At 36.9% G+C, this 21,777-nt stretch overlaps 1 protein-coding gene across 5 annotated transcripts in view; it reads left to right on the top strand.

Annotated features, from left to right (window-relative positions):
- The window catches only part of KCNT2 (potassium sodium-activated channel subfamily T member 2), a 119,081-nt gene extending 98,360 nt beyond the window's left edge, over positions 1–20,721 (top strand). For 3 of the 5 annotated variants that reach the window (XM_027658500.1, XM_027658499.1, XM_027658497.1), the window contains 7 exons: positions 2,056–2,167; positions 6,435–6,536; positions 9,194–9,277; positions 10,496–10,624; positions 15,377–15,677; positions 17,726–17,810; positions 18,950–20,721. In XM_027658500.1, coding sequence (XP_027514301.1) covers positions 2,056–2,167; positions 6,435–6,536; positions 9,194–9,277; positions 10,496–10,624; positions 15,377–15,677; positions 17,726–17,810; positions 18,950–19,061 — 925 coding nt within the window. In that variant the 3' untranslated portion in view covers positions 19,062–20,721. Of the gene's footprint in view, positions 1–2,055; positions 2,168–6,434; positions 6,537–9,193; positions 9,278–10,495; positions 10,625–13,271; positions 13,293–15,376; positions 15,678–17,725; positions 17,811–18,949 lie in introns of all 5 variants that reach the window. The other 2 variants (XM_027658496.1, XM_027658498.1) reach the window with 1 other exon arrangement.
- Positions 20,722–21,777: the final 1,056 nt, after the last annotated feature.

The following is a 21,777-nucleotide window of genomic DNA, read 5'->3' as shown; positions in this document are numbered from 1 at the left end:
GATGATGATGAAGATGGGATGAATGGAGGGTCCCGAAATGCACCCCAGACTCATTTTCAGGGGGTGGACCCCGGGGCGGTCCAGAGGAAAGGCCACAGGGTGGATACATCTGGGATTGGATGGATGATGTTATAAAATGTAACCTCTCGGGCACAGGGGTACGCGCGCGTCTGGTAACATCTTAGCCTTGGCAAATAAAACCCTTTCTTATCTCACCCCTAATTAACTGCTCCGGAGATTTTTTCAGCACCTAAATCCCACGGCAACAGTGGCTTCCAGCTCCTCTTGTTTGTTACTCATGCTGTGTGCATTGGTGTACATGCACTTCAGCTGGGCTGCTGATTTCACTTCTAACTCAGGCTTTCCACCCTTAGGCTCATCTCTGGAGAGCCTGGATTCAAATCCCTTCCCTCATCAAACCTAGTTTAAAGCCCTCTTGATCAGCCCTGCCAACTTATGGGCTAGAGTCCTTCTGCCCTTGCTAGATAGATGAAGCCCATCTGACTCTAGCAGGATGGGTACCACAGAATTTGCCCCATGGTCAAAAAAACCAAAATTCTGCCGGTGGCACCAATCCTTTAGCAACCTATTGATGAGTATTCCTACTCCTCTCCTCATTCATCCCTGCTACTGCCGGAACTGAGGCGAACAGCACTTGTGCTCCTGTCCCATTAACTAATTGACCCAGTGCCTTGAAGTCCTTTTTAATTAGCCTGGTACTTCTTTCATTCATGTCATCACTGCCAGCCTGGACCACCAGCAGTGGATAAGAATCAGAGGGCTGGATTAGCTCAGGGAGCTCCACCCCCTGCTCTGCTGATGAGGCCTGGCAGGGCAGCTGGGCTGAGCTGGTCATTCCCAGGGACACAGTCACTGCTGACATAAGAATGGCAAGTGGCTCTGCCATCATATGAACCCACGCTCAGAACACGTTGGGGATCACATGGTCACTACCAGGCTACATTTTGGCATCAACAGACCTAGGACACTGTATTACAGTAATATGACCCCAACACGTACTGGCAGATAGTCTTGATATGTCTTTCACTACATTTAGGCTCTGCTTGAGCTGCCAGTTAAGTGAAGTTTCTCCCTACAAAACTGAGGAAAAAAGACTAAACACTTGCGAAAAGGTACATTAAATCCCATTTGACACTAACTTATTTAATAATTCAGCTTTCAAGGAAACCGAAACAGAAGCCACATTAAAGATACAATTAGTACTACAACTATCTATCACCATGTGTAGCTAAGTACTCTCAGGATCAGCAGAAGAGATTACAAATACACATCTTATTATCTGACATTTTTGAGGAAATACTCAGATTATAATCTGAGTTCTATTCCAAATTGTTTAGTATTTACATAGCATAAACTATGATTTTCTTCCTAGTTCTTAGAGCCCTGAATGCAGAGGAGGGGCTCTTTGGTCTGCTTCTTGAAAACCTGTGTAATTCAGCCAGACCACAGTTAAACTTTCTTCACTGCTTTTTGTTACTAGAAGCCTGAATTGGTGTTAATGTTTAATATTTTGTATATGTAAATATTTCAAAGTGAGAACACAGGTATACATAAGCATACATTTTCTCAGCCACTCCCACAAGTGTCAGTTTTCATCTGTGTTGCTCAGTCTCTAGTCACAGCATACAAACAGGACTCAAGCAAAGAAATCAAATGGAAAGAGTATATAAACCAGTAGCAGTTTACATGCAACCAGGCACTAAGTGAAGGCTATATAACCTTGCATTTCCTGTTGTTTCATACAGATTTGTGTCATTTTAGAAATCATTAAATAAAACCTCTGGCAATGAAATTAAGTGGTTTCTTTCTAGCAGTTAACCATTTGAATATGTGTTTCTTTGTGAATTCTACAGAGAATGTTTTGTAGTCTCCTCTGCTATTGTACCAGCATCTCACTGTGCCACAACCCACCAGAGGTTTCAGGGACTTCATTAAAAACATGGACATGAGCACAAGCTGTAGCATTATGTAGAGCCTTACATTTGTGAATTGTTATAATTAGAGGTATAACTGTTACATTCTTTTAAAATACAGGTTGTTCTCAAGCCTAAGCATTATCACAGAATTAACTCACCCAGCCAACATGAGATTCATGCAGTTCAGAGCCAAAGACTGCTATTCTCTTGCTCTATCAAAATTAGAAAAGGTAAGGAGATTTGTCTTCACTCCTACCCCCAATTTAAATGTTTTTCTGATTTTGTAACAATTATTTCAAAACAAGTAGAAACAGTGAAATGATTTTATGGTTGTAGAGAGCCACTGTAAAAGATCATTTTTTTCAAAACTACCCTTATTTAAGAATGAAGTGTGATGTGATTTCCATTACTTTACAATGTAATATTAATCAACCAACCAATCTCAAGGAAAAGTGAGTATTTTTGGATAGTTGAATATTCAGAGGTAATATGGTTTTCCAACGGGCTGATGCAGGCAATTAACATGAAACATCTTTTCATTAACTAAACACTTAAAACATACAGCTTTTATTATAGTTTTTTATTCCACATCACTTTAAAGGCACTAAAACTTTATCTTCTGTATGCATTACCCTGTATCTGTATGAGATATTTGGTGCTGCTGTGACAGTTTGAGAACAGCAATTGTTCTCTGTCAAAGGACAGTCCTAGTGCCAGTAAGGATAGTGACACCAATTAATCACTATATAAAACATTCATATTCTATGCACTGACATGCATACATTGGCATTTGTGAGCTATGGAACAGGAAGGCTATGGGGAGATAAATTTAATATGCTTGTTCAAAACACTATTGCTAAAACATTAGATGGAGCATATGAAGTAATACTGTGCATCTGTTTAAGCTGGTAAACTTAAGGACAACCCTCTTTTCCACAGATCTTCACTGGTGATCTGACCTACACACCTCTGCACTGCACAAAACTTACAGTATCACCTTCATGATCTTTCTGGCCATTTTCTGAGTTTATGAGAGTACGACAAGTAATATCACTGAGATAGTCTTCAAAGACAGAAATCTTTCACTCCAGTCATCTCTTTTTCCCCTTGCTATCTATCTATCTATCTTACTGCTAGGTTCTCTTGTGTAGCCTCCAAATCTCCGCACCTCAGATATCTTACATATTTTGGCAAATTTGAATTCATGCTAAAATCATTACCATCATACAGAATTAAGATATAATTTCCATTTTCTAGCTGTACAATAAATTTCCTAGATTCTGGGGATTTCATATAGTTAACTATTTATTGTATAATATTCATGGAGTTAATTTTTACTTAATGGAAACAAGCCTTTTCTAGAAAGTTACCTTCACAGTCCAGTTTCTTACAGAGGAATCAAATTCTGCAAAAATTCAGCCTGTGTAGATGAGATGGGATAAGTTACTCAGTTGACTGTCATGCTTACATATCGGCCACAAGATGTAAATATCTGGGTGATCTTTTGTGATTTGTTGACCTTTGCCTGTAATAGCATGAAGGCTCAATCTTATTTGGGTGGTATTCTGACAAGCGCATAACATGGAGAACTGTGAGGGAGCCAGACAAAAGTTGTTAAGCAAAGAGAGGAGCTGTTTGCAGCAGGAGGCACAGCTTTATTTGTATTATGCCACTCCCACTATACATTAAGGTTTGCACCTGTGGCTTCTCGATTTTAGCACTCCCTCCCTCAATGGTAAATTCAGGAAGGATAAGCTGAAACTGGCTGGAATCATGCGTTGCCAATTTATTCAGGGCAACAAGTGCCAACACCTGGATGGTGCCTTCAAGACTGTTCCCACCTAACTCAATTCCTTGGTGTACTATGACCTACAGGGTTTTTTAAATAATTTTTTAACATATTCTCTTAATTAATTTCAGTTGCTTCTGGAATACTCTCTGGACTGTGGCCTGTCTACTTCAATGCAGTGAAAACAGGATATTTGACTCAATTCTTTTTTGCTTTACATAGGCTCCTCTATTTTTTCCAGCAGAGGTTCTGGAAATAATTAAAAATATTTTAAACTCTTCCCTATATTTATTAATTTATTGTACAAGTGTAAAGTTGTGAATATAGTGAAGCTGAACAGTTAATGAACTTCCTATCCAAATTATGTTCTGCTGAAATAGAGGTAGATAAATTACCTTAAAGAAAGAACATTTTCTTCATTGCTGTTGCAGTTGCCTGCTGTTGATATTTCCCTGTAATTTCATCTTAACATTTGCAGGAAGAACTTCACAGGTGGTGTTGTAGTTGATTTGATGTTTCAGAATTCCCTCATGCAAAATGAAAGGCAATTAAAAACTCCAGTAAAAATTATCTAATGCAGTGAAATGTATAGTTGCTTGTTATTTTTGCATTAAGCGCCTCATTTTCAGAAAGACTGAAAACGTCAGGAAAGTTGCCTTGAGGTAGCACTGAAACACATTTGCAAAATTGGCTTTTCAACCCAGTGGGCTGCAGAAGAAAGATACACAAATCAGTTGTCCATCTGCTGTTGCAGCTGCAACTTTCCTCATTTTTGAGATAAATAAATCCGCCAGTAAACTCAGCACTGACACAGGAGAAAGCAGCAGCCCTTTTACAACAGAGAAAAGGAAAACCTATGGTTTAAAATTATAATTATTTAATTAACATCTATTAAAATCTATGTTCTCCATTTGTCTTAGATAAGAAAACAAGTGAGGTAACCACTCCCTCTTCCTTGAAAGAAAAGATTTATAATGTTTGGGATAAGATTCCCACTTTAGTTTTGTATGATTTTTTTTTCCTAGTAAATATTGTGGGTGTTAACTGAAGGATAAAAATTTTAAACCTTCAAGTCATCATTTTGAAATAAGTACAAGCTCCTATATCTTCTAATTAAACCAATACTGTAATTTTGTATCTTCCACAGGGATAAGCATATAGATGCTAGGTGAGCAGAAATCTATCTGGGATGGCCCAGTATATTTGCAGTGATATACACAAAGCCAGGCTGCTTTTTGACCTTCAGTTAAGGACAGGACATGCCCTCTCCATTTTTGGTTTTTAATATTGTTCAGGTATTAAGCAGATTTGAATTAACATTAAGTAACAGCAAGCAATAATGACATGTGATTTATAAAAACAGATTGGTACCTCTTAATTGGTGTCTTATTTTACATGGATCTCTAATGACTTACATCAGCTGCAATTCTATAACTTTACAAACCATTAGCATACACATTTGGCTGTTGAACTGAGGGGGTTTTAGGAAATTGCTCTAGATCAACAACAGGAAATGAATCTGTTCTTTACAAAAGGTTAGGATAGAACCAAAACCAAGTGCACTGACTGTTCCCTGTAAGAAGCCACTACCTCTGTCACCTTTGTATGTTCTTGTATGACCAACACTGCCCCCCAATTCTTGTATGTTCACTGGAGCAACTTTGCATTGTTGTTACACAACAGTTACAGCCTCTCATGGCCGCTCCCATATTACTGCCTGTATCAGAGATGGGCCCTAGATCTCTTTCATCCGCTGTCAGAGTGGTTGAGACAGGGTTTCACATTAGTTTGGGGCTGGTAATTTGTTATTGATATGACAGAATTTACTGTTATGAAGAAATAGGTATTTTAGAACAGTAAAAATATAAAAGCATGATAAAGAACCATAAAAAAGATTTGGCACAAATATAAACGGAGGTAGGAAAGAGGGAAAAAACCTGAAAAGCGTATGAACTTGACCTTAGATATTCTCTGTTATTCTGACAATATGCAAACCCCAAAGAAAATAATTAATTAACTTTAAATTAAATAGAGGAAGCACATGCTAACAAGTTATTGAAAGCACAAGAGTACACCTCTAATTACTTAGAAAGAAAGCAGTAAAAATTCTATACTTCATCACTTGAGCAAAGTCACAAACATAGGAAGACTGAGGATTAAGTAAAGATCTCCGCCTACTAATAGCTGTGCCTTAAAATACCATGTATATATATGAAGTTCTACAGAACACACTCATGCCATGAACTTTTATTTATGTTCCTATAAATAATCTATGATTTTCTTTAAGTAGTTATATCCCCTTCCTCATTAATTCCAAAAAGTGTCAGTAAAGGAGATGCTGAGCATCACACTTATTGTGGAATAAAACTGCTGGTACATTCTGGCACATTCCTGGCTTCTACATCCACAGTATTCTATCCTTCTATCCTTTTAAAATTGATCTGGTAAAATATACCCACACAATTTGAAATGTGATGATTTAAACAAATATACAATTGAAACAATATGTACAATAATCAAAATCTTTCAACCTGAAAAACTGTACAGACTGGACAAAGATGCTGCATACTTGTAGAAAGCAACTATATAGAGAGTAAAGGGATTTTAAACTATTGATCTCTTTCAAGGTAATATGAATTTCCTGTTTTTATTACAGTCCTTCCAAAACCAGCATTAAAAGTGTTTTCTGTTTTTTAATTCCTTAACAGAAAGAGCGGGAGAAGGGATCTAATCTTGCATTTATGTTTCGACTGCCCTTTGCTGCTGGCAGAGTTTTCAGCATCAGTATGTTGGATACACTGCTTTATCAGGTACTGTGAACAATAATGTGACTTAAAACAAATATTACCACCTATTCTATTGTACTTAATTGTTAAATAACCCTATTTTCCTACATATGATCCATTAAAGTGTGTGTCTATACCAGAAACAAACAAAGGCAAAAGATAATAGAACATGTTCTACACGATGGTATTAGTTCAGTTATCAGTGCCAAAATCATCCTGACCTTGCACAAAATCTGTTGTTAAATAGTAAAATACTGTTTATGAACCTCTCCACAGTCAAACGGTTTTGATAAGGCCTACGTAAATTACAGATTATACAGACTAATAACACTTGTACTCTGCAACAAAAACTGCCCATTCCCACAAAGCAGTGTCTCTAACAAAAAAACCAAAACCACCCAACAGAATTACTTTAATGTGTAATTTATCAGTCATCTGCATTTGCTCATAAAGGCTGCAATTACACCATTGTGGCCCGTCCTCTTACTTGTGTTGACTAGACCTCCAGAGGACCAATTATTTTAAAGTAAGCCATTCACACCCTAACATGGAATATATTCAGTGGTTAGTGAATGGGGGAAGAAAAGGCAGCACTCAACCTTGTTGCCTAGAATCCAGGACAAAGCTCCTCGTGCAAAAGGTAGTGATGCCAGTCAGTGGGAATAAGGGAAGGGCAACAGCCTCAGACAGTTGAAGAGAAAATATCGGAAAGTACAGAGTCAGGGCAAATGAAGGTAATAGTTTCTAGTTTCAGGGTGGAAAAGTAGGACAATATTGCTTGCTCTTCAGCAGTGACCATGTTGCTGCACACCCTGATACATCAGGATGACCAAACAGCAGCCCCCAGCACTTGCCTTCAAGGATCAAGGTAGACACAATAAGCAGCAACACCACCATGGCCCATATAATCTGCCTATCTACTTTGTTCCTAGAGGCAGCCTGTTGACAGCTTTTGTATTCAGGTGTGAAACACTGTTGCAGGGAACTTGGTAATTTTGTGCACAAAAGGTATTCTTTCATTGCAATTCTACTTCCAGTAAATTTCCTGTAGGCAACTTCAACATAAATAGAATTACTGTAGCTAAACTTTTGTCAGGAAGTCATTAATGTGGAAACCAGTCATGTATATGGACATATACATTCTAGATGTTCTAGAAATAAGTGTATTTGCATATAAAACATCTTCAAAATAATGACCCAGAATATCAACATCACATACTGCAAAACTAAAAAAAAAAAAAAAAAAAAAAAGAATATGAAGACACTTATAAACAGATCTGTCATTACCAACAACTCCTACCAGCAAGTCACTTCAATATTTTATATTTCCTCCTAGATGTGAACAGTCATGCTATGACTTGACAGAGTAACACCGTTCATACAAAGTGTTTAAAACAAAAGGTCCTACACACTTATTCTCACTTAAATTCCACGTCCTTTTTTTGAGCTCCTACTGCTCATGGGTGAACTCATTTTTCTAGAATTATCTTCCTTATTCCAAGTTAGAAATGCTATGAAAGCAACTCTGTTCTTTTTCAAGGTTCCATCCTTTTCTGTACAGCATTTTTATCTTCTGCATACAAAGAACAGAGTAAATGACATGAAGAACAGTAGGATTCATCTGGGGCTTCCTGTTACAGGCCAAAAGAAAAACCTTTGAATTATCTTTAGGGCACTGACTGAAAAATGAAAACTTTGTCTGGCAAATCCTGGTGAATACACTTGGTAATCTAACAAAAATTCCACTGCATAAATGATGGAGCCAAGATAAAAAATAAGTAAAAGTTACAAAAAAAAATTTCTTCAAGATGCTCATTAGCATTTAGCCCATCACACTGGAAGATCACCAATGTAAAAATTAAAACAGTTGAATCGCTATGTATCAAATTAAATCTGTCTATCTTCTGAGTTTAAACAAATTCAGATTCTATAAAGGATTTATATAACACCTTTGTAAGGTATTTCTTTATGAAAATCTATTTGCTAGCTCTCTGTTTGCATGAAGCCAAAACAGTTAACTGTACCTTGTGTTCCAACAAGGACTGATAGCCAGCCTTGAATCCTGCCCTGTTACACCCAAGAGGTGATGTAATGTCAGCTAATTCCCAGCCTTAGCCTACACTTCTGTATTGAGCTTAATTTCTGCCTTTTAACCAATAGCAACACACTTCTGTTAGCACAGCAACAAGCCTGGACTGAGACAAGACAGATGAACCCTTAAAAACCCATAAAATTACTCATTTGAATTAAACTAATAGCAGTTTCATCTCAGTATTACCCACTTCTCAGACCCATTTAGCATATGACAGCATTTCTTTTGCACAGAAGAGTTCATTATAATTTCACACCTGGTAAGGCTAACACTTTACTTCCATTGATCTTATGTCTACACTCATCTTTGCTTTTATGGTGCCTTATTATGCCTCAGTCTTCTGAATCCTGAATGTACATTGCATGCACATGCAGAGCCAAACTAGAAAACTTAATTTTATGTAAGTAAATTCAGCAAAAAAAAAAAGGAATAGCTCTTTCTACAGTGATAAGATACTTAAAGAGATGGATTGTAAAAACAGATGTACAATTTATTTGAAATTCATACATGGTGCTAATGGTTACCTGCTCATCTGTTCATTAAAGCTTTTTTCTTTCTTTTCCGTCTCTCCTGTTAAAAAACGTGGCAGTCATTTGTGAAAGATTATATGATTTCTATTACAAGACTTCTGCTGGGACTTGATACCACACCAGGATCTGGGTTTCTTTGTTCTGTAAGTTATTAAAGAAATAAAAAATTAGTACAGACTACCAGAGAAGATTCTCTGCTGTCTGCAATGTCTTTGTATGGCATTTCCTTTTGTGTAAGTCCAAGAAAGGTCATCTGTTTCCTTTTTCACCAGGGAAGAAGACAGGAAAACTAGATAGAAAACACACATTTTTAGTTCCATAGCAAAAAACATCTCCCAAGAAAACACAATACATTTTATAAAGCAGAAAGAAAAATAGGAAAGTCAGGAAAACACAGGAAAAGTGCATTTTATATGACATGGCAATGGCAGTTCAGCAAACAATTTAAAAACTAAGTATATAAAACCCAGGAAGCACTATCTATATTGCACAGCCTGGCTATGTACATCAGTATTCCCCAATGCAATTTTTATGTGTATATACACACATGAAAAATAAAATCACTAACATTATTATTAAAATAAACCCCACCTTTCTGTTTTCTCTCACACCCATCATTCCCTAGCTGGTAAACAGATCAATTCAAGTTGCTTTCTAGGGACCTAAAAAGAATTGCAGGATGTTGTACTCTAAAAGGAAGTTATCAATGATGGTTTACAAAAGCTGCTTCAATAGAAACCAATTATGTATTTCTTGGTCAATCATTAAGCTTTGTTACAGTGAATGTAAGAGAATTGAATCTCTAAAAAGGAGCTCATTTTCATCTTGAAATAGGGCTGGTGTCATAGTAATGAAATAACTGAGCTTCATTTAAGACTTCCTTATGCCATTTATGCTTAGTGTATTACTTCCTCCCCGCTCTCTTCTCCCCAGATATTCAGCCTGCAGTCTAGTGAACAGTGAATTTGGCTGCATTCAAAATCCTCACGCACTCTGGAGTCTGTCCATCACCAGCTTCTTACTGCTGCCAATATTTAGTTCATTCTTTTATATTTTACTCAAATATGAACACTGGATGAAGGATGCCATTAAGTTTTTAAGTAACTTGAAAACAAGACCAGAAGTTCGTAAGACTGAACTGCTTGCACTGCAATGTCCTCTAAACAGGGAGAAAGCAAAAGAAACAGTATTAAAAACTCAGTGGAAGTTCCAGATTTGTTGTGGAGCAAAGGTGCAATACTACAATATGATAATTACCAGTTAGTGTTTAGTTTTAATTTTTTTTTTTCATGCGTAGCATCGTGAACAAGTGATAAGCCCTCAAGAGTTAAAAGTCCTCCTTCCTATTATTATTTGTTCAGATGAAAATCACAGAAGAGGATCTATGGATTAGGACATATGCCAGACTGTATCAGAAACTTTGTTCTTCTACAGGAGACATTCCAATTGGAGTCTATAGGACAGAATCTCAAAAGCTTGCAACATCCGAGGTAGGTCAGTTTACTGTACTTTCCTTTGGATTTGATTACAAAGTATACAAGGCCTCCCTCTGCTGACACATATATGGTCACACTAACTCAGGCACAACTGGGACAGGCTCTGGTTTGAACTTGCAGGTGGTAGACTAATGGCAGTGTATGTAACAAGCTCTATAACCAGGTCCTCTATCATGTCTGTCAAGAATGTCAACATTGTATCAAAACAGGTGGCATTTCACTATTCACACGACTTTCTAACTTAGTCTCTTGTTGCTCATTTCTAGTTAGTCTTATTAAAAGTATTGTGACATATCTCTAAATTTAGCTGCCAAACAGTGGCAATTTTTGAAATATGCATTCATGTGTTTAGGAATAAATGTATAAAGAATGACAAAAGAACTTTTCCCTGACTACTTAACATACTTTTTTGTTTGTTTGTTTGGGCAGCTCTTATTTCTGTCATGTATTCACCATTTGTTTATGTGACCATTAGTACATCTCATTAAACCATGGCTCCAAAGCAGCTCTAAAATGCAAAATTGAGCAACAACTTCTTCCTTTCTTCTGAAATACTCAGACATAGTTTACACTGATTTCTGAGGCAGGCAATTTGTATTTTTTTTCCACATTTTGGAAAAATATTAGAAAACACTAAGGCATATAATGCTTAACTGCAAGACTTATCCCGAAGTAAGTAAAAACATTCAGATGAAGTTAATTTTAAAAAAAAGAGAGAAAAAAATCTATGCAAGATTCCACCCAGTTCCCCAGTCTCCCTCTTTGGGGACCACCACTGTCTCTGCAGGTGGCTTTTACTGCTTAGCCAGTGGACTGTGTCACTGCAATAATGTCAAATGATTTTTTAAATATAGCAGCATTAACATAGTCCATCAAAATCATTCCTTGGAGAAGAATGTAGTCAGTCTCACTGCTAACATAAAAAAAAAGTCTGTCATAGCTTTCAGCAAAACACAGGAGATATCAGATTTTAAGAATTCATTAAATAAGGATAAGATAAAGTTCATGGCAATGCTTTATCCTCATGTTCTGAGAGAATAGGGATGGCTATTTAACTTCAGGTCCAAAAAAGAAAATGAAGAAAAGTTGAACTGTGAGTATATAACATATTGTGAAGAGTGCATTTTTGGTGCCTTTAGTTTTTATCTTTCTGCATTTTCACAAGATTTCAAACATACAGGCTGACTGGCAAACAGGATTTGCACAGGGGAGGGGTAACTACAAGAGTAACCCTCATCTTTTCTACGTGAACTTTTATATTTTTTTGGCAGGATATTCAGGGGGCAAGCATACACACTCCAATTCATCTTCTGAAACAAGCTTAACTAATAAATTAGAGATCTTTCAAATATTATCAATATTTTCATTGGGAACCGCTGGAGCCTGTACACATGCAGCTGCTCAGGAGCCTGGATACTTGATTAGACCAGACCCAGATTTAGTTCGAGGTAGTGATTATCTTTTGCAAAGAAGCAGTTTGTTAAAACATTCAGACACTCAAATGAGCCTGGAAGCATCTGTCTGGTAGATAAGAGTTGAGTTCTATATTAGTTCCTACCAGCTTTCACAGGTAATCCCATGAAGAATTTGAGTTAGATAAGGTAGATGAAGAAGTGGAAGGAGGTTGGAGAAATCTCCTGGTAAAATTTTCTAATTGTCAGGTACTGGACAAATGTGGAAGAGTGGTACTGCTTGTTTATTATGTGACAAAAAAAGCAGCTGTTGATATTTTTAAGCTGAAGGCTCCAAATGCAGACCCCTAGTGGTATTGTCACACAAATACTTCTGCAATTTCATGTTTACTGAGTGACCATTTGTGCAACCTTTCCCCTCTAGAGGGGCGCAGGGCTATCTTCTCTAACCCAGCTCTTCCCCAGAATAAGAAGAGCAACATCTAGCTCTGCATCTGCGGCCTTTATAGGTAGATACCTACAAATGCAGACATGCTGAAAGCTTCAATCTTTCTGCAAAGTGTTTATTTTGAAGTTAAAGGAATTTTTGACTGATTCCACTAATCAAATAATATTAGCGTGGGCTATCATTTTAGCTTTTCAATACATTAAGCCATTGGATGAGATCTTTAAAATGGAAGTTAGAGAAAAGTAAATTGCTCTGTTACTCAGGAATATGGATTTTAACCATAAACTTGAAAGTTTCTTACTCAGAGAACCTCCAACATGAATATCAATTTGAGTTTAAACAAACTTTTGGAACTTAATTTTTACTGCACAGTAACACAGTAACTGTCAGTTAATGGTTAACTTGAGTGGCAGGAACAATATATGCCAATATGAATATTTTTATATCTACATTTATCCTTTGGCACCCCCTTTTTTTACTATGCAAAAGGGAAGCCTTCACCTCACTGACAGATAATTCCTTTCAAAATAAAGCGAGGTTTCAGTGATTTAGTAACTAAATAACAAGTGAATCTAGCCTGCCTCTCAATGACCGTCACACCTATGATTCAAACCATTTCCATTTCATTTAAAAAAAAAAAAAAAAAAGGGAGATGAAATCTTTTTTTTACTACCCCTGTAGGTAATTTTCTGTGCTTCCTGTTAAATGGTCCATGTCTGTTTCTTTAGATTCACTTCTGTTTAAATTGTCTTTTGTTTTCTTTTTCCCTTTCATTTGTCAGTCCCGAGAAATGGCTTCACAAGTAAGTATTAACTCACTGCCTGTTGCTGGGTGTCATGGTTTAAGCCCGGGAGGCTTGCTCGCTCTCCCCAAGGTGCAACGGGGGAGAAAGGGTAAAAGTGAGAAAACTCGTGGGCTAAGATAAAGGCAATTCAATAAGCACTGTTTCTGTCACAAATCCAAAACACAGTCCCATACAGGCTACTGTGAAGAAATTTAACTCAATCCCAGTCAGAAACAGCACGCAAAGTTAAACTGTAGGAGTAAAATCCTTACAGAAAATGGAACTGTGCAGGGGATCATCCTTGGGTAAACAGATCTTAAAGCAGCATTGTTCTGGACACAAACGTCTTACTTAAAAATCTGAAAGCTGACAGACTGGGGCTTTCAAAAAGTATTTTTGAGTGAAGTTTGAGACTGATTAAAACAAGGGGACACAAAGAAGTACTCTGTGCTGCGCTTTTATCTTCTGTGTATTTAACAGCTGCCACTGGGAGACACTTCAGTGCTGCTTTTGAAAGAGAGTCCAGGATTCTTTGTTTTTGCTTTGTTGTTAAACAGTTGAACTTTTTCTGCTTGCATAGAGCAAAGGGCCATTCTGCACAGCTTTATCAACAGGCAACATAAAAACTTAATGGTCATCTAAGTAAATACTTAACTGTTATGATAATGATTGGTCTGCCTTTTCAGCACTACTGTAGCAAGTCCAGATGACTGTTTTATCAGAAGCTGGACAAGGAAAGCTACCAATGCAGGCAGGAAGAAAGGCAAAACAAGACCATCCTTTATACTCAGTTTGTATCTGATTTGTTCACACCAGATAGCTCCATCCTATCCATAAGTAGCACCTTATCAAATGGAATATAGTCTGCCTACCTTGATCCTTACTGTAAAATATGCACAAAACCAAAATGACAATTTAACAAACAACAACAAAATCAAATAGCATTCCTGTACAAAAGGATCTAGGGTTCTCTTTTATGCCCTTCCCAAAACAACATCAGCTGAGTCAGTAACAAAACTTCAAAGATCATGTAGTCTTAAGAAAAAAAGCAACAAATAATCCCTTTTCTATTGCAGACTAAGCTGAAGAGCTTCAATAAATTAGATGGTCTTTACATGAGGTTTATTGCAACATCCTAGTCTAGATTATTAAAAATGTGATTTTATTGAAGTACTACAACATAAACATTTGTAGAGTTTGTTTTGATTGTTTTGCTGTCTGTTTGGGTTTGTTGCCTTTTTTTTTTTACACAGAAGCTAGTTTGTGCAAAAGTGAAATATTTAAGTATTTTTCACACTCTATACAACTGACTCATATCAAATACTATTTTATGGACTCCAGGAACCTTACAGATTCTGTATGGGAAAGGCTGGTGAGCCTCTTAAAAAAAAGCTTGTATTAAACACTGATGAGGTCAGCAGATTCTTGCTTTCAGATTTCATACTAATAAGAAAAGGCCATTAAGTAGCTCTTGGTTTAAATTTCCTTTATTCAATGATAACTTTCAGCATATTGTGAATTCTTTCTCTTCTAGGAGATTCATGTAAACTCAGCCAGCTCATTTACATCATCTTTGCTTTATACTTCATACTTTCATATGTGCCTGGGAATTTGAGATACAGTTAACAGGCACATTCTACCCGTGGTCTTAAAAGAGTACTGAAAACAGTGCAGCCAAAGTTGAACTATTACTTAATGAATCCACCACATACATCTAAAAAGCAGTTATGGAATTGAATTTCTGGCTGAAAATATGCAGACTGGGAAGAAAGTGGAGAAGCCATTCAGAAAAGATTCCTAGATTCGGGAAGGTCAGTATCAGGCTAGAGTTGCTCTTCTCAGAATCAAAGTGGAATCAAGCATTAAATAACACAACTTTGACAGACATATTTATATCATAAATGAGCTTTTTACATAAAAAGTCAAAGCCTAATTAAAGAAAGCCCATTCAGGAACACTTGCTAAGTACAAACAGCTGAATCCCCTCAGCTCTACTGCAACCAAAACACATGTTCAACTGCACTGCTGAAAAGAGGAGAGAACATCTTAATCTGCTTCCATTTTATAAAGCCCTTAATCTCCCTTGTCGTTTTCCTTTCAAGTCTCAAATCTCTATCAGCGTGGAAGAATGGGAAGACACTAAAGACACCAAAGAACAGTTTAGTTATCGCGGTAACCATCGGAACTCAACCTCCAGTGACCAGTCTGACCATCCCCTGCTGCGACGGAAGAGCATGCAGTGGGCACGGCGGCTGAGCAGGAGAGCACCCAGGCACTCGGGGAAAACAGCAGAGAAGATCAACCAGCAGCGAATGAACCTTTACAGGAGGTCAGAAAGACAGGAGCTTGCTGAGCTCGTGAAAAACAGAATGAAGCATCTGGGCCTTTCTCCAGCAGGATACGGTATCGCTACTATAATACTTTAATAACAACATTAACATTATGCAAGATGAGCTCATTTTTAAGAACTGAGGGTGCCATAAGCAAAATATTAACTTTATGATAATGTTTTTGTTCTGTTGGTTTAGGGTCTTTTTTTTCGTTTACCAAGAGTAACAGAATGTTTTTAGTCCGTTCTATTATCACTCATTCCTGTGTTCATATGGAAGGCTCAGAAGGCAGCATGTCAGTCACATTTATGTTTAGCATATGACATGTATATGCTGAATGTATAAACAGTACCCTGTCACTGAATAGCTGCACCTTATTTCCACAAACGTGTTCAAATACAGATGAAGGCAGAACTGTTGTAAAAGTTCACTCATATGTCAAGGCGGGGAGTTTTCATATGTGAAGGATATTGCATTTTCTCCACAATTCTTAAAAATAGGGCCAAATTGTCACATTACAGTAATTTTTTAATTAAGCATGTTTAATTAGGTCTTAAACATTTTTATCCATCAAGTCCTTCTCCAGCAAGGCTGATGTTGGGTTGCTTTTTAGTTTGTTCCATTTTAGTTTGGAGGTTTGCTTTTTTTAAGCTATTGACAAGAGCTCTGCAACACTTACTAATACACACACCACAGCTGCCTGGGTTGCCTTTCTATGGCCTTGACTCTGTAGCATGTTGTGTGGAAAACCCCAGAACGATGGATTCTAGTTTCCTAGAAACACCAAGTATTTCTAGATCCCAACTTATTAGTCTGCTACACTAAGTCCAATGTGCAACTTGGTGCTTTCTTCTTTTGAAGCAGCAACACTGGGGTTCCCATGCTCAATTTTCATTTAAAGAATCCAAAATGTTCTCTTTTACAAAAGCATTACTCTTCATTTTTCAACATAATTATTTTTAAATTTGACTTATCCATAAAATATCCATCTGCTAAAGGTAAATGGGGTATTTCCTGCAGAATGGATAGTTTTATTTGTCTGTTTAACAATAAACATTCTTAATGCACGTTCAAAACATTAATAACCAATGGCAATAACCAATTTTGATATCAGTAGCAATGTACAACCCAACAGTAGTCGTTACTGTTACTACCAATACAAACTTAACTGCAAGAGAAGGCTGCTACAGAATATATGGCTGTAGTTTTGCTTAATATCTACAGTCCAAGTGGATAAATGCTATTCCTTCTTTCTTTGTATATTCTATACAACTCTCTGCAGAAAGATTCAGGACTCAATATTTTTTAGGAGTTTCACAGACCACAATAACATTTGATCAAACACAGAGAAGTTTTGTAAATTTGATTCATATTTACAGTAATAACAAGAAAACTTTGTTGTACTACTGCTTTTGCTGTCAAATCCTAGTTAAAAGCTGAAAGTAAACATTTATTTCATTATTCAGATTTAGGATGATTATGTATCATCTATAGAACAGCAAAAACCTTAAAAACAAAGTCAGCCTTCATTTTCAACACATCCGTAGAAGAATAATGAAAAATGCAAGGAAGGCATACCAATTTCCATTTATACAGCCTTCATATTTCAAGCCCTTGGCACAGGTGGTAAAAGAGAAATGCTAGCTAGATATATGGAAAAAGGGAAAAGAGGTTTATGTTGACCAAATCTGGAAATGGATGAGAGTGCCATACACCTGCACTTAACCTCGATCACTTGAACTCAATGCCAGCCGAGGATGGAAGTCTCTACTTCCCACATACTTACCTATGCTGCAGGGCAGGCTGGTAAATCACCTTAAAGTTGGGTTACATTCAGAATTGTTATGACTGAAAAAAGCAAAAGAAGATTTTTAAAACATTCAGAAAGAAACCAGGATATTTTTTGAGCTGATAACTCAAAAGATAACATGTCAGTTCCAATTCAAGTACAGTTGAAAAGAAGTTGCTAAACTTATTTGAAATCACTCTGACAACTAGACACTTTCTGACAGCTTTCTGAACCAAAGAAGATCTTTTATCGAATTAGTTTGTCAGAAATACTACTTTTCACAATTCATTTGTAAATATAATTCATTTGCTACATTTTTTTCTGTTCTCTAGATGAAATGAATGATCATCAGAACACCCTTTCTTACATCCTGATCAATCCTTCTCCAGATACAAGATTAGAGCTGAATGATATAGTGTAAGTTAAAGCATCCACATAAAAAAATAAAGTCACAAGACATGCAAAATTTCTGGTTTGCACTTTCTGCCTGAATTCCTTTTATTATCTTTCTGCTGGAAAAGAACTCCAAACATTCCCATACATCTGCAAAAAAAAAAAAAAAAAAAAGAAAACTTCTATTTAAATAGCCATCTAATTATACTATATATGTACATAATAAAAATTAATATTTATTCTCCTTAAAGTTTTGCTTGTAATTTAGCTACCCAGTCTTAATAGAAAGATCAACCCCTTAAAATCAGTATTTTCAAGTGGGATTTTATTACATAGATTCGAAAATCATTAAAGCGAATAGAAGTCTTCCCCTGAATATCATGTGATATTCATGCTTAAGATAATTCAAATACAAATAGCATGACCTTAACAGAGGAAATTTTTTTACTTGCTTACCAGGAATTTTTGCAGGCTACATGAGAAAAAAATGAACACAAATCTGAACTGTCAAATTTTAGTTATCTAAGCATTGTTTCTTATTGAAGAATATGTGACAGCTGTGTTAAGGTCCTGAGCCATTTCTGTCTTTGGTTTGCTCTACTAACATTCCCCATCTGCTCCATGGGCAAGAAACCAGAGAGCCCAGCTGTGCAGGGGCCTCCACATCACTGCTGACCCACCTCATTGCTTGCTCACAAGGAGGAAAAGCTGTTGGAGAAAGAATCCAGCTCCAGAATGTCAGCCTACGCCAAGATTATCAACATCTGGCTTTTAATAATTGAGCACAATGACAAGAACTATCCACTGTTTTCTTTTAGAAACAACTCTGTGGACTGCTTGTCCCTTCTTTAAGGTCTAATGAATAAAGGCAATGCATTAACACATACAGTTCTTAGCAAAGGAGCTGTCAGTTCAAGTAAGTTTTCACTGTGCCTGGTACATACACATAATGTCTGGGTAGCCAAAATGTGAAAAAGCTTTGTTATTAGCTCCTAAAGTGAGTGATGCTACCAAGTGTCCCAAGTTACCCAACAGGAATTAGACTAAGCACCTTCAAAGTAAGTCTCTAAGTCTTCCTCAGATCTTTTCAACATTACAACTCTATGCACTTATCCTTGCTTGCACCACATTGTTTTAATAACAGTTATAATTTCTTTTTGTAGATACTTGATCCGACCTGATCCATTGACTTATGTTCCAAATGCTGCACCCAGCCGAAAAGACAGCTTCTGCAATACAGTGGGACAAGACACCAGGGAGGAAACACAACTTTGATATGTAATTCATCACCAAATTAAGAGACAATTTTATACACATGTTGTTTCCACTAACCATTTTGAAAACTGAGTGGTATATTTTATTCAGATTTTGGAAACAAAATGACTGTGGGTAAGTGACCAAATGTAGAAATGTGGTGCCTAGAAACTCTTAATTTCAGGGATTGTCAGGCTTGTGGCCTGTTGAGTATGATAGTTGAACTTTGTCAGCCTAACAGAATTATGACACCTGTTTGCTATTTAACCAATATGAACAAATGTCAGATTTCATCATATGTTTTGCTTAGATGCTTCTAAGCGTATTTATCGAGGTGACAGCATGTCAGTGACTAAGCTTCTGATCTACATCAGATTATCTGATGCCCATAGAGAGACAATGGATAATTTGTAGTAGAAAATACATTAAGACCTAAAGCTGCCAGCAAGGCTCTGCGTGTCAAGAATTCAGTCTTTGAAATATTTTTCAATCTCAGCCTGTCATCCATTTGTATTAGAACAGGCTAGTTTAGGTCCCATTTTAGCCTCCAGGACCTGAGCGTTAGTTCTTTGGGTTTACACAGATCGGGTTGAATGACATAACCCAGTCACTCCGCAGAGGTTGAGATCTGAGACACATCCACTGAAAGAAGAGCCCAGCTGGAGGAAAATCCCTGTCATCTCACACAGGCAGCCCTTCCAGACTTGCAAAAAACTGGGAAGGTACTATCTGTGTGAAGCTGCATACAATGGTAGCTCAGGTGAAATGTAATCCTTTGAACCTTAGTGAAGTTGTCTAGAGAAGCCTGAATAGATAATAATACAAAAGTGAGAACATCCCTCTAGGGAATGATTCCTACTGCAAGTCCTTTCCATTTTCACCAATGCCAGAACCGAAACTGCCCAAAGCATGTACATGCCCCGTCATCCAGATTACCCAAATGTGATCCATTTTCACATGAAATGATATATCCCACTGAAAATTAAAGATATTTTTATCCCATTCCATAAAATGAATGTAATTCCACATTATGTGAAAAAGCATTATGGATTTAAAACCTCTGTTTTGGCATGAAGTACCCAAGAAAGCATCTGCTTGTGTATGAAACACCTGGAGCTGCTACAGAATCTCCAGTCTGTATGCCACAATTGGTCAAGCTTTCTAAAGAATTAAGCCACAACTGGTCAAGCTTTCTATAGAATTAAGCCTGCCTGTACAGGATCATCCAAAATCACATTCTTGCTCTGCCATCTGTCACAAACTGGGAAGAACATACTTAAGGTTTAAAAAACCCTACTGTTACACTTACCTACATAGAACCAGTACAAGAAATTTGGCAGACAGTCTACTATGGAAAATTTGATTATTCTTTGAACATCCTTGATGCCCTACTTGTACAAAAAACCCAGTCAGAATTATTTAGATTCTATTCTATATTCATTGATAGAACTACATTCTGTTTCTGGATAAAAACCAAAAAAATACCTCCACAGCCAAGTTGCCAAGTGAGCAACTCATGGATTTGAGTATATTTATCAGCATTGTAAGGATGTTGTAATCAAGTCACATTCATATTAGGAATGACATCAAATCTGCTGTTAACACCTCCCTTCCTCTTCATTCTTCCAAAATTTAAAAAATCCGTTCTATCTTAATTCAGAAATCCTAAAGCTACAATTACGAAAAACCACAGAGGTCTCAGACTGGACTGCAGTACCAGTTTTAACAGGAGAAAGGATAGCTGGAAAGAAGTTTCCCAGCACGTTTTTTTTACATTGACATATTGAAGTAGCATCATGGTCCAGAAGGGTTTCAGTGGTTCTCCTTAGAGTCCATTTTTATTCAGTGTTTTTCCACACACACTAGTAATTTATCAGATTATTCTGATGAAATATTTCAAATGGGCACTGTGGGGAGAAAAAAGAAAATTTAAATGGCTGCACAGACTGAAGTCTACAGTTTTTTTAAAAAAACGTATATGGTACAGGATCTTGTCCAAGACCTGTCATAGAAGTTATCCCAGAAAAGTCTGCATGTGCACTGTGAATAACTTTCTATTTTCCATGTCTTTGGGGAGAAGACAGTATTCTAGTTGAATATTTAAAAAAAAAAATACAAATTTCCTATAAGTGTTCACTTCAAAATATTAGGAAGATCTTCTGTTTCATACCAAAGGCTTTTCTAACCAAGTCTCAAGGAGGCAAGCAGGATTCCAGAAACATGGCTACCCTCCAGCAGGCAAGCCAGATAGCCTGCTTTTAGTGTGATTCACACACTGTTTCACAGGCATTCCCTGTACACTGTCTATAATATGCACCACAGATTTAAGGACACTGCTGAAAGGATCTATAGCTAGGACTTGAGTCCTCACATTTAACAGCCAATAAAGCAGTATAAACAAGCAGTCAGGTGTGTCCATTTTCCCACTCAACTCAGCAGAATTGCTGCTCAGCTAGATGTGAAGAGTAGCATCTAATGTGACCTGATATTTCTCCAAGCCTAATGGATTTCTAATTGCTCATTAGCCTCAGAAGATTTGCTAAAGCAAACACAAAGACAGCTGGAGACACGTACAGTCTCTAAAATAAGTGCAAGACAACCTTTCTGAACAAAATACTTAGTTCTCTTCAAAATCTACTGGAAGACAAGCAATGTAATAAAAATTAACAACAACATCTTATGAAGCAGAAGTTCTAATAACTCATGAATAATATACCACAAAGTTCAGTTATTCAGA

This window comes from Corapipo altera, unplaced genomic scaffold, assembly GCF_003945725.1.
Source record: "Corapipo altera isolate COAL_440 unplaced genomic scaffold, ASM394572v1 79, whole genome shotgun sequence".
NCBI classification, from domain to species: domain Eukaryota; kingdom Metazoa; phylum Chordata; class Aves; order Passeriformes; family Pipridae; genus Corapipo; species Corapipo altera.
Note: the sequence above shows the minus strand (reverse complement) of the source record. Positions and strands in the feature narration are given on the sequence as shown.